This window comes from Electrophorus electricus, chromosome 14, assembly GCF_013358815.1.
Source record: "Electrophorus electricus isolate fEleEle1 chromosome 14, fEleEle1.pri, whole genome shotgun sequence".
Classification (NCBI taxonomy): domain Eukaryota; kingdom Metazoa; phylum Chordata; class Actinopteri; order Gymnotiformes; family Gymnotidae; genus Electrophorus; species Electrophorus electricus.
Genome location: NC_049548.1, coordinates 12,113,470 through 12,127,660, shown reverse-complemented (window position 1 = coordinate 12,127,660; position 14,191 = coordinate 12,113,470). Strand labels below are relative to the sequence as shown.

The window sequence follows — 14,191 nt, the reverse complement described above, 5'->3', positions numbered from 1 at the left end:
CTACAGCCAGTATGAATCCTAAAAGCTGCATAGGTTCTACAGCCAGTATGAAATTTGATCTCTTAGCTCAGGACAAGTTAGTCGAAGTTAGTCGATAACATCAGGCATATTCATAATAGAGGGCTTCTACTCTTACTTCGGGCCTTGTGCCCTGCATAACTGGGTATAATGATTATAGTAATTATCATAATTATCTTTACCATTATCATAATTATCATTAACACTGCTCTTTGGTGTTGGAGTCAAAGGAAGCCCTTGGTGCTTAGAGCCTTATCTCTGATTCTCTAAACACGGCCTCTTCATCTCTGTGGACGTAAAGCCATGACTCCTCTCTGCTTGCCCTCAGAAAACCCCACAGTGCTCATCTTTCCCTGATAACAGAACCCCTTGCTAAATTTTACTCAGAGGTTTTACAGTTTAATCGGTGCTTGGCAATGTATTCTCCTTCTTATCTTTTAGCAGGGGTAAGTCACAGTTCAGTCTTTGACTTGGCTCATAATCGGCTTAAAGCATCAGAGTTGTTTTGGGGTGTTTTGTGGTTGTAGCGTTCTTTCCCTCTTTTCTCTGCTGTGCCTGTGTAAATCTCTGCCGTGATGTACACCTCCCTCTCAGCTGTGCCTGAGCCCTCCTGCTCCTTTTTCTCTCTCATTCTCCTGCATCTCCAGACCTGAGCTGCCTTTTCAATGAATAAATGACTCTATCCAGTCAGAGCTCGCCTCCCTCTCTGTCCAGCCAGAGATCGCCTCCCTCTCTGTCCAGTCAGAGATCGCCTCCCTCTCTGTCCAGTCAGAGATCGCCTCCCTCTCTGTCCAGTCAGAGATCGCCTCCCTCTCTGTCCAGTCAGAGCTCGCCTCCCTCTCTATCCAGTCAGAGATCGCCTCCCTCTCTATCCAGTCAGAGATCACCTCCCTCTCTGTCCAGTCAGAGATCGCCTCCCTCTCTGTCCAGTCAGAGATCGCCTCCCTCTCTATCCAGTCAGAGATCGCCTCCCTCTCTATCCAGTCAGAGATCGCCTCCCTCTCTGTCCAGTCAGAGCTCACCTCCCTCTCTATCCAGTCAGAGATCGCCTCCCTCTCTATCCAGTCAGAGATCACCTCCCTCTCTGTCCAGTCAGAGATCGCCTCCCTCTCTGTCCAGTCAGAGATCGCCTCCCTCTCTGTCCAGTCAGAGATCGCCTCCCTCTCTATCCAGTCAGAAACGTATTCCTTCCCATAGTTCAGGTTTTTGAAAAGACGAGCAAGTCCTGGGTACTATCATCCTTCCTGATTGCCTTATCTTCACAGGGTTCGGTTTTCCGTGAAGGATATTGCACGGGGTTTTGTTTAACGGGGCCAAAGCTATGAGGATGATAATAATAGTAACGGTGCGCTTTCCATGTGCTCTGTTTGACGGATTTCCGATGTTTTAGGATCGTAACGTGTTAGCCCAGGGGACGCTTACTTTGGAAAGTTCATGTGTTTCAGTGCTCTTGGCTGGTTCCTCTGGCTAGTTACAGATTCCCAAGGCAGCGCTGCGAAAGGCAACAGCATACACATGCCACTTTATGCTTGTTAGCTGTGTATGTGTGTGTGTTTGGAGTTTTTTTTTTGCATGTGTGTGTTTTTTTGTGTGTGTGTTTTTCACATGTTTTCCTGAAACAAGACACAGTTACAGCATGAAAAGAGTGCAAAAAAGGAGCGGCGGGAAGCAGAGAGTTCTTTTTCCCCACAGCATGCTTCAGTGTGCTCTGGTTGCTGGGGAAACAGGGAGGCAGCTTGACGCTTCCGTATGGCATGAGCCTGCAATGGTGACACACGGGAAAACATGAACACACCTCCCAACCCAGCTCAAAGCTAAACACACAACCTACTCAACATAAACACATCCATGACCTCCCAACCCGGCTCAAAGCTAAACACACAACCTACTGAACATAAACACATCCATGACCTCCCAACCCGGCTCAAAGCTAAACACACAACCTACTGAACATAAACACATCCATGACCTCCCAACCCAGCTCAAAGCTAAACACACAACCTACTCAACATAAACACATCCATGACCTCCCAACCCGGCTCAAAGCTAAACACACAACCTACTCAACATAAACACATCCATGACCTCCCAACCCAGCTCAAAGCTAAACACACAACCTACTCAACATAAACACATCCATGACCTCCCAACCCGGCTCAAAGCTAAACACACAACCTACTCAACATAAACACATCCATGACCTCCCAACCCGGCTCAAAGCTAAACACACAACCTACTGAACATAAACACATCCATGACCTCCCAACCCGGCTCAAAGCTAAACACACAACCTACTGAACATGAACACATCCATGACCTCCCAACCCAGCTCAAAGCTAAACACACAACCTACTGAACATAAACACATCCATGACCTCCCAACCCAGCTCAAAGCTAAACACACAACCTACTGAACATAAACACATCCATGACCTCCCAACCCAGCTCAAAGCTAAACACACAACCTACTGAACATGAACGCATCCATGACCTCCCAACCCAGATCAAAGCTAAACACACAACCTACTGAACATAAACACATCCATGACCTCCCAACCCGGCTCAAATCTAAACACACAACCTACTGAACATAAACACATCCATGACCTCCCAACCCGGCTCAAAGCTAAACACACAACCTACTGAACATAAACACATCCATGACCTCCCAACCCGGCTCAAAGCTAAACACACAACCTACTGAACATAAACACATCCATGACCTCCCAACCCGGCTCAAAGCTAAACACACAACCTACTGAACATGAACGCATCCAGGACCTCCCAACCCAGCTCAAAGCTAAACACACAAGTCACTGAACATAAACACAGAACCGACTGACTTCGTGACCACCAGGAATGCTCATCTGCACTGACGTACGCGCACACTCATGTATTGTGAGGAATCAACAAGTGTGAAAAATGTGCAGTTTATCGCCCAGCTTTGGTTCACTTTGTGCCGTACGTGACACCTATAACATATCAACACACGCATGAGACAAATGGGAGATTTTGCTGTGCTTTCTATAGAGGAGACTGTCATGTAGCTCTGAAAATGCAGCTCCGAACTCTTGTAGGCCAAACCCGTAGTCGGAGTGAGTCACATCCTTCGAGCCAGTTGTAGATTAAAGTCTCATCATGACAGGGATAATCCTGCTAATGACAGGTCGTAGCCATCCAGCTTTATGTGTCAAATATTCTTTCTGTTAATCTCTCTCTTTCTCTCCCTCTTCTCCCCTTTGCCTCTCTCTCTCTCTCTCTACCTCCAATTCTCCCTCAGCGACGCAGTGAGTTTATTGCCGAGCCCCAATGAGACGTAGCGAGTAATGAATTCATCAGGAATGGGGAGGCTGCAGAGAGAGAGACATTACAGAGGGGGAATGGAATTAGAGTCCGACGAGGCGGCCGGTGGGGACGGTCTGGGGGATGGGGGATGGCACCGGCGCACGGGGAGATCTTTTATTTTAAAAAGGGAGGACAAGCAGCCCTGAGCTGAAGGAAGGAGACGGAGAAATGCAGAATATTGGCTGCTTTTGGTTTTGGGTGAATGTACTGTAAACCGAGGGATATCTCAGCCCTGATCTTGGAGAGCGTTCGGATGCCTTTAGGACAGCGGTGGATTACAGTGATGTACTGCATCTATGGCATGTGTTTATCATCCAGTGCTTGATTGTACACTTATACAAGGTGATAGATGGCACTGAGAGCATGTGTGCTGGCGCTATGACAGGGGAACCTTTATGTTGGGACATTTATGGAAGGCCATTGCCATAAAGGGCTTTCTTGTTTGCTGGTCAAGTAAACTAACAGGCACAGATTCTTCATATAGCTGTTCAGAAGCTCTACCACTACACTTATTGGGGAATTAACACTTGAAATGTGTTCAGACTCAAATTTCAGATGCCCAGTGTTGATGCCTTTAACCTACACACTGTGCGCAGACATTTCCATCAGTTTTTTTAAGAGATTGGTTTGATCAAGATTAGCTTGTTTCTTTTAAGTACTACCATTTTTCAGTGCTACATAGTGTGCGGTGTGACGAACGCGTGTCAGGTTGCAGGCACTAGTCAGGATAATAGTAAAACAAAAGACGTTTAATGAAAACTAAAGTAAAGATGTAAATACTACACACCAGTACAAATGAAGAATGCAAACAAATGGGTTACAAAAAAGGGAAGTCAAAATGGGGTCACAACTGTCCAAATCGTCTCAACAACAAACAGCAAAAGGAAGAAACAGGGAATTCCTACATATTGGAATTGGTAATAGAAGGAGACACAAACGAAGCAGAGAAAGTGGCTAACGATGGAGACGCCAAACCGAACTCCACGTGGTGCCATCAGGCAGGCGAAGGAGTGTGACAGTTCCCCGCCCAACACTCCCCCAACACACAGCTTCTGCCGCACCAACTGGATGGGTATGGTGCCACATTGCAGTCCCCAGGGCCTGGACAGGGACAGGCAGGCGAGGAACCAGAACTGATACTGCCATCGGGGACGGCATGGCAGACTGCACAGGACTGGCTGGAAGGATTCGGGGTTCTTCTGTGTGACGTACCAGGGGACCGGACAGTGTGATCGGGAGACAGGCTGGGTCATGAGTGGAACCACAGGGATGTGGATAGAGACCGGGACGGGAACTGGCACGCAGACAGGGATGGGGAGGAGGCAAACGGAGAGTTAGAGATGGCAGGGGTAACAGCGATGGATACAAGCACCGATACTGCGACATGGACTAGACCAGGAGGCCGAGCAGGAGCCGGCTCGTCGGCCTGCGGGATGGTCACACCGCGGGGTGTGGTGTTCAATGGAGGAGATGCTGGAGGAGGAGCTGTCCTAGGCATGGGGCGCGGAGGAGGTGAAGCCTCCCGCCAGCAGAGTGTCCTCGGCATAGCGTCCGGAGGTCCGGCACCCTCTGGCGAGCAGGGCTCAACAACAGATGACCACAGGAAGAAGCAAAGGGAATTCATACATAGTGTAACTGGTAATGCAGTGAGGCACAGGTGAAGGGAGGAAGGGAGATAACAAGGGTGGGGTGGTGGCAACATACGGAGATGGGGATGAAAACGGAAACACCTGGCAACACGTTGGCAAAAACTAACTGAACGCCACGTGGAAACTCCCATCACATGGATGGAGGGGTTGAGGATCGTGCGGGGTTCTACTCTCCGGCCTGTGCTATCCAGAGGGCTCTCATCTGAGTGAAATAATAATCTGCTTCTGATGCACGCGTTTACTTTGAAACATTCCGTTTGAGTGCGTCTGGTTCTTCATTCCTTCAATCCCCAATGACGTCACTGTTCGGCCTCTGATGTTCCTGTGCTGGTCCGCTTTGAATGCTGCCAGCGTCACCCTGTCTCCCCGCAACACTCTGCTTACTCATGCTGCTGTCTCTGTCGCCTGCGTGAGGCATTTCCGTGTCCCTGCCAGGCTTATTTTTGTAAACAGGACAGCTAATGTCTTTCTTCCAAGATGCCATCTTATCCGTTCTTCTCTTGCTCTCCGTCTCTGTCTATCTCTCTCTCTGTCTCTCTCTCAGTAGAAACTGCAGACAGAGCTTGGCTGCCGACTACAGATGTCACAGTCACACACCGGCAGCAAAGGCGCTACCGTTGGTCTGCCACGCCTGCCTCTCTGCACAGCCCTGCTGTTTCAGCCCTGGCCCCCGGCCCCCGGCCCCCGGCCCCCGGCCCCCGGCCCCCTGGCCCCCGGCCCCTGGCCCCTGGCCCCTGGCCCCCGGCCCCTGGCCCCTGGCCCCCGGCCCCTGGCCCCCGGCCCCTGGCCCCTGGCCCCCGGCCCCTGTGCACGAACACATTCATTGATACAGTGCTCCACTGACCTCGCCTCACCACACACAGCCTTTTCCAAGAAAAACAACATGAATGAGCTACATTAGAAAACGCCATCTGTTAGATTTAGGGAAGTTTCTGGAAATTACAGTCTTGGAGAAGGCTGGGCCTGTAAGCTCCTCCATATGTGATCATGCTTCATTTCACCAGGACATATATAACGTTAACAGGAACTTGTCCAGCTTTTAAGTGAGAATAGCCTGCCAGACCTGTGAGCTCACCGTGTTCTGTGGACTTCGTATTGAAACATTGCACAGTTTTTGAAACTAAAACTAAACGCATCTTAAGGGAAAAATGGCTGCAGGTACCAGAAGACCTCACAGGGCTCGTCTGAGAGGACGCGGACCTGGGGAACGTGCAGAGGGAGAAGAGACCTTTCGATCCCCATTTTGTTTGCTGCTGTCCAATGGTTCCCACGTGCTGAGTGGCTAGGGTGAAGAAAGACGTGTGGCTCAGTGGAGCATAATGTAACGTCAGGCCTGAAAGTGACTGAGAGGGAATGGTCATGTGATTAGAGTCTGAGTCACACCACGTGGCCATGCGGGGACTACTCGACCCGTGCTCTGGGTTGGCTCCTCCGCTACCCATGAATTGCATCCTGTGTTGTCAGACAGACCCTAGTATGAACCTTACTGTAACCCTGGTCATTAACCCGCGCTATAAATGTTTGCATGACATTCTTTTCCTCTTTGTCTTTGTGTCACGTGAGGTCTACTCTTAGCCTTCTCGCCGTGGTTGTCTCTGCAGATTCTACTAGACGGCTTAAGAGGTTCAACAATGTCCAGGGATCTGTTTTCACTGTAACTCTTTACCGTTTAGCAGGCTACAAGACACCTGCTTCAGCCCGTCATGACAGCGGCGAAAAATTCATAAACATTTGTAAATGCTTATTCCAACAGGCATCAGCTGTCATAAAAACACTGTTTTTGTTAGCTTTGATGTCGAGCTGGCATAACTGTGTCAAGTGACAAGTGATGTCATAACCCTGTGCGGGGGAAATGAGAGCACGCTATGGCTCTGCAGCTTGGCGGGTTTCTGGCGTGTCGGGGGTGACATGATAAGGAGGATATGACATAGCTCGGTGAATGTGGCTGCTAGTGAAACTGAGCAAGAGTGACGACTTCAGAACGGTGCTCTGTCATGCCTCCTGTACTGTCAGAACAGCGACATGAAAAACCAACGTATTTTGGTGAGGTTTGTAACTCTGACACATTTTGTCCTGAAATGGCACATTATAAATGACATTATATTCATTCTTATGTGGTGCCAATGACACTGTAATGACAGAGCTATGTATATTTTCTCTAGAGCGAGTTGGAAGGAACTTGGAGAGGTAGTTATTTCTGTTCTTGAAGCATTCATAGTGATCCAGCTGTAAGAGGATGCACCACCTTACTCACTACATTGAGTGCATGTTTTGAAGTGAACATAATTGAAATGCACTTCACTGTTATTTATCCCAGGTGAGGTCAGCAAGGTTTCCTTGACAACAGCTGTACCCTAGCTTAATCATCAAAAGCTCATATTTTAGAGTTTAGAGTTTAGTTAACATGCGAATGAGGTCCTTTCTCACGTTACATTAGATAAAAAAAATTCTTTCAAGCTTTTCTGTCTCCAATTTCAACTCCAAATTCACCTTTTATAGTTTTGACGTCACCAAACGTGAGAGTCACTAAACAGTAGCATATTCTGGAGCTGCTGATGTGACAGTCTGTTTGTCCATCTGTTGGCTTGGCCCGAAATCTGAGCTGATGTAGCTAGTCATGTGGTAGGCTAATTAGAACCCACCATGTATGTGTTTGCATTTCACCGATCCATGCGTGCACACACACACACACACACACACACACACACACACCCAGCCAACTGCACCAGATTACCCCCCTGCCTCTTGTTGTGGAGTCCTCACGTTCTACTCTGTCTTCTCACGTCTCTGATGTCTTGCATGTCTTCTCTGTTCTCTGATGTACCAGCCAATAGCAGGAGTCCATCTGCAGCACACAGCATGCATCCCAGCTTCCCCCGTGTACCACCACACTCACACCCTCCAAGTGTAATAAAGGATGAAGATGACTTGTTTCATTTGAAATATAGACAATTATTCAGTAGAATGGCATTGTCACATATGACCACAAGGTTTTGTCTTTTAAACAGCGACTCTCTGTGGAATATCATTACGTGACAGCCTCAAACAGAACAGTTTGAGGATTTAGTCACTGAATCAAATCTTCCCCTTTCCATTAGAAAGTTGTCCCTTGCCATGGTAACTTATAGCTTGTACATTCACTTGTTCATCATGAAGACTTTTGTAAAGCACATTTGTTGTGGTATTGTGAAAAGCTGTACCTAAATCACACTGAAACAGGACTGATTATGGATTTTTAGCCAGAGTGTATTGTGGTCATGCCTGCAAAAGCAGAATCCGAGCACAGTAATGTGACTCACAGTTGACCTGGACAGGCTGACAGAGGGCAGAAGACCAGTTAGCCATATAGGACTCTTTACGTGCCTGACTGAAGGCTTAATGGTTGCTCTGTGTGTGTGTGTGTGTGTGTGTGTGTGTTTCGGTGGTGGGGTGGGGGTGGGGGAACGACTAACTGTGTGTAATTGCCCCTGCCTTTTTCATACATTTACTTTATATGTGTGTTGGTTAATAGAAGCATTCTGTGTGTAAGTGAGTGTGCATGGCTCACAGAAAATAAAGCCAAATATAACTGGCACATTCAATGCAGTATATGCTGTAAACAGTAGCACACAATATCCAAACCTCTGACTACAAGACTGTTATTATATATATATATATATATATATATATATATATATATATATATATATATATATATATATATATATATATAGACACTGTATGTTTTTGTTTTGTTTATACCACAGTAATATTGATTTTTGTGCAGTGTGTGTTTGTTCATGTTTGGTGTTGAAGTTATTATAGTATAAGTGACTGTATGGTCTTGTACAAATATAATTTGTAAAGAGCACTAGACCATATTAGTAAAAACATACAGCAGACTTTAGAGTCTCTGTTCAATTGAACACATATGGTATTTCTAGTGTTTTGAGTTCATTTTTCATTTAACAACTTTTTTTCCTGTTACTGCACTTTTGACCTAGTGGGTCTGAGAAATTGTCATTAGCTGCTGGTAGCTTGTGAGCCTCTCTCTCAGTGACAGGAGTTTGACGTGTGCTGACTGGTGTGTTGTGCGCTTTGCCAGAACTAACGTCTAATTTTTATGGAGAATCATTTATATTTGCTACTTAGTGTTACCAACTAGAAGGCTAATTAACACATTTAAATAATTTTATGCTCGTTTTATCTCTCTCACACACACATGCATGCATGCCCAGACACACACACACACTTTTTTTCATACCTCAGATAGTGATGTTTGCTTCCTCGCTGAGATTTCAGCATCACTCTGCCTGTGCAGCCAAGCTCAGTCTGTCCTTTTAAAACACAGACTTATACACCTCTCTCGACAACCTCACTCATTCCACATCTCACACAGACACACACACACAAACTCCCGCAAACACCAGCAACACTAGCAAGACTATTAGACTCACCTCCCAGTGTCTTGCCAATAAAATATTGGTGGCTGGGGGTGAGGCAGGGATCATATGGGCTTTGGTTTCCCCAACCCCTCCCTTCAAAGCAAATCAGAAAGAAAACATATCGCACACACTCCTTGGCTAAACAATGATGACTTAATTGCGGTAAAAAATGCCATGAGAATTGTTTAAGGCCAACGGCTTATTGATGAACTCTGCGAGAATATTTGAGCAGAAAAGCTAGCAGAAGGGAAGCGTGGAGCAGCATTAATATCAGCCGTGCGCAGAGATGTGTGGAGAGCAGAGGGATCCTGCAGAAAGGGCACGTGGATTTACGGCTCTCGGCTGTCTCTTCCCGGGTCCTGCCGTGATCCCAATCACTCATGCCTGACGCCATTCGTTACCTTCCTTTTGTCATCTTCTGAGTTCAGGTTTGCGTAGAGCGAAGCCCCGTTAGTTACGTATTCACCTGGCATAGTTAAACATTCCTCTGTGGTAGAAAGCTGGAGCCTGCCTTACTGTATGGGCCCTATAGTACCTTCTATAAGCGCTACCTTCACAGCCCTCTGGTATCGAGCCAAGATTGAAACCCATTCAGAAGTGTCTCCGTTGCAGCTCAAGAACCGCCTGATTTATTCCAGCTCTGGGCAAGAGCACCCTCAAGGCCTGACAGCCGGAAAGATGAGATTAAAAAAAGTAGAGAAGGAGAGCTGGACGGATGGAGAGATTAAAAGACGTAGAAGGAGAGGAAGATGAAATGAAGGGAGATGGAAGGAGAGAGTCTTGGGCGAGCTGGAGCGCAGGTCACAGACGGAACGTGAAGAGAGAATCCTGGGAGTGAGAGTGAGTCCCTGCACCCTGTGCCAGGAATGTGGGAGCCGAACACTGGATAGACCGTGTGCTCTACGGATCAGCTTCCATTCATCACGTCCGCAGGCATATGTGCGTAGCAGTCATTATCCTAAGAGCAGACGCATGGATCCGGGCTGTACCAGACCTGATAAATCAGTGCATCTCTGGCCCAGGCATCCCACTGCCCTCTCCCCCACCTCGCCGTAATCCTTCCTGTGATGAGCCGTGGCCGAAAGCGCAGCACTGCGCTCCCTGCATATCATCCCATTCATTATTCACCATTACGGTATTATAAATTGCATTTGCATGTGCGGGTCCCGAGCTTTTGCGTCTCCTTCAGAAGCGTGCTGCAGAGATAAAACCACGCGTATAGTGAGATGTGGTAGATGCCCCGTCTAAACCACGTATACGTACAACGAGATACCCTCTAAAGATAGACTGCCCCCGACATAAATGTACGTAGGGGGAGATGTGCCCTAAAGGTAGACTCCCCCCGTGTAAACCACGCATACGTACAGCGCCACGGGCTCTGGAGGCAGACCCCCTCCATGTAAACTAAGAATGACCAGGCTTGGCAAGAGCTATGAAGGGCTTTTTAAACACAAAGACGTTTTGTTTGGCGCCATGTATGAGAAACGATCTCCCACGCCTGCCTTCCGTGCCTTTTCCTCAGCCATTTTTTGGGGGGTTCTCCGCTGCTGCATACACTAACACCCATTTAGCAGCAGAGCAGACAGGCCAGAGCTTTTGCTTGGCTCTGTGGTTTGACGGGGACACTTAGTCATGGACTGCTAGGATTAGATGCATCACTGCAGAGCTCCGGGCTCCAGTTTAATAAGTGTTAAACCATTCCGAGCTATTTCACCTCCTCCAGTTTGGATGCCTGTGAAAGTGCGTGCAAAATATTTACACCTGTGATAAATTTGACCCAGTGTCATGCTTTAGCAAAAGTGCGTTTGTCTTTCAATACTGAACAAGACAAATGAACTATAGGATAGGGATTGGCAGATGCACGCGATCTTATATTAAATGCCGAGGAATACGTTGCGCAACGTTCGGCGCAGTGCCAAGCCTCGCAAACATAACAGCAGTATTAACAATTAGCAGCAAATATTTGATCCCATACTTACTCTCATATTTTACACTCTCGAATCTTTTTTGGCCAACTAGAGCGTGTCTTCCTGCCGAGCCGCAGGCACTAATTGGGGGCGTTTCGGGAGAGGCTGCTCCTCTCGCCGCTACCCCAAGCCTGCGCCACTACATATTCTGTTTGATTTGAGGTTCCAGGATTCAGATGGGGAGTAACTGGCGTATGAAAGCTTGTCTTTCTCTCCCTCTCACTTGTTTTTCCGTGAGTGTTTGTGTGTTGTTACTGGTATTTAAATACTGATATGGCCAAAACATCAGCTCCCTCTGTCCTGCCGCTAAAAACCGATAGCCGTATCATATATGACGAAAGATGAAAGATGGCCGAGCTGGTGCCAACTTGCCCAAAGTCAGCTCAGATTTTTGTCTTTTGTTTTAGCAAAGATTTTAATGAACAGAGCCTGTTTACTGGCTGTGTATTAGCCCCCACTTGCACTTGTGCTAATTAACAGTGGAGGACGTTTGGTAGTCTAACACCATTTGTCATCAAACGCAGAATCCAGTAAAGTGGAACCAGGGAGTTAAAAATTCATTTCCAACTCAAGTCAGACAAGCATGCGAAGAGGTTAGTGTGCAGACAAGATGCTCTTCTGTTTTCTGTTTTTCCATTTTATTTCGGCAATAAGAATGAAAGACACCAAACTTCTCCCCGTGTCAAATCTCTTCCACCTGTGAAGAGATGAAAGATGAAAGAGACAGAGATGGAAAGAGGGAGAGAGAGAGCAAACGTGCAAGCAAATGTGCAAGAGGCAGGGGGGGGGTGTGTGTTTCTGCTTGGAGCAGAAACATCACTCATATGACCTCGTTTAGGGGGAGAAAGGGTAAGGAGAGTGAGGAGTGCTCCAAGACTGGAAGCTTCTCTTAGAAATGGGAAGAAATGGTAAACAAGCACCAACGAATAATCACATGTTCAGATCAGTTCAGTAGAAAGCCGGTACAATGCAAGAATCCTGGGCAATCACAGGCTTGGAAAATAAGCCTTTATAGAGCTCTGCATCGTTATTGATTGGCTTTCATTTGGAGTCTTTCCAGAGGACTAACTGGACCTTGAAGAAACCTCATGTTTGTTACTAGTGGAGGAGATATATACATATATATATATATATATATATATATATACACACACAACTTTTTTCTGTATTGTGACATGCACTGACAGACATTGCATCTCATTGGAGGAGTTCTAATGATCAGGGATCGATTCTGTCTTATCTGCTTAGCATGCGGAGTTTAGTTTGCAGTGTGCATGGATCTCTGTATTAAATCCCCAGGTCATGTGTTGCCTCAGTCCCTCATTTGCACCAAGCTTTAGAAGTGTAGCAATCTCCGCTTCACCTTTTATTCTGATATGTCTAGGGGTCCATGATCTCACTGATTCAGTATTTTCTCTGCCCAAGCAAGATCATTTTTTCGGTAGTAAGGGTGTAATTACTAAGTATGTTTGTCTATTTTGCCTGTGTGTGAATGTTTGTGGGGTATTTTCCCTGTTCTCAGTTCTCAGCATGGTACATGCCTTAAGCTAAGCAGCTGTTTGGAAAGCTGAGTGCCGTGTTGCCTGACCCCAGCCAACTGATGCTGGTAATTAAGAGACTCGGTGCCTCACACTAACCCCCTAAGCCCTGTGAACAGCCCTCGCTCCTGAAATCGCGCACTAACTTATTACAGTTTCCTTTCTGTTCATCTTGCTTTTTTCCTCTTTGCCTTTCGGCTCTTCCTTTGACGTGCTCTGTAGTTAAAATCACTACCTCAGCTGCAGCTTGATGTAGTGATGTAGATGAGTAGGAATGACTAATGTTGACTTTTAAAAGCATTCAGCAATTGCAACAAATGAAGTTTGTACCAGGAGAGTCAGCATTTCTTACCATATGTCTTTTTATTGTTTTTGAAAGTGCCATTTGTAGTTTCTTTTTCAGCCTGACTTTATATGGATCATAAAATGCTAAGAAACAAACAAACAAAAAACCCCAAACCCAATAACAATAACAACAACAATAACAAAAAAAACCCAAAACAATCATGGAATCACAGTTGTGGATCTTTGCCCATAGCCCCAGGGGGGGAACTCGCATGCTACTTTTCCAAGAGCAAAGTGCTGGTGCTCGTGCTGGAGCTGGTGCTGGACCTGGATTGCCACTGACCTATCAGCTCAGACCTGCATTCCCACTGACCTATCAGATCAGACCTGCATTCCCACTGACCTATCAGATCAGACCTGCATTCCCACTGGTTTGATAGCCCTATGATTGTGTATCTGGAATTGTGTGTTCTGAAGAAACCTGTGTGCAAATCTAACTACACATTGCAGGCCACTTGGACCTTTGTTGGTCCAATGATTTGTCAGCAAATTTCAATGTGACAGATCTGCTGATGAAATTCATCTGGATATGCAAATGTTATCTTGAAATTTGATGTCGTCTCACACATGCTTTATAATAATGAACTGGTCAATAATGAACTGGTTCAACCTATCTTAAGCGTTTGAACCAAATTTCAAGATACACTGAAATTAGGAAATATATCCAGTGTGAAAATATGTGCAAATTAAAACCTTTTCCTGGGGACAGCAAACTTATAAAATAAAAAATTGCAAAGAGCAGAAAAAAACCTTTTTAAATTTCATCAACCACAGTGCTTCAAAGTACAAAAGGTGCATTTTCCTGATCACAAAAGGTTATTACTTCATCCATGAATGAATTCATTTGATTTTCATTTGTAAAGGTTTGTTTAATTCATTTCTTTATTTTACCTGATCTGAACTAA

At 46.2% G+C, this 14,191-nt stretch overlaps 1 protein-coding gene across 1 annotated transcript; it reads right to left on the bottom strand.

Moving 5' to 3' along the window:
* Positions 1 to 5,601: 5,601 nt before the first annotated feature.
* LOC118242418 (spidroin-2-like) lies at positions 5,602 to 6,454 on the bottom strand. The gene is made up of 2 exons (XM_035533557.1): positions 6,175 to 6,454; positions 5,602 to 5,816 (listed from the first exon to the last, which is right to left on the bottom strand). Exons 1-2 carry the CDS (start codon positions 6,452 to 6,454, stop codon positions 5,602 to 5,604), a joined length of 495 nt encoding a protein of 164 aa, XP_035389450.1.
* Positions 6,455 to 14,191: the final 7,737 nt, after the last annotated feature.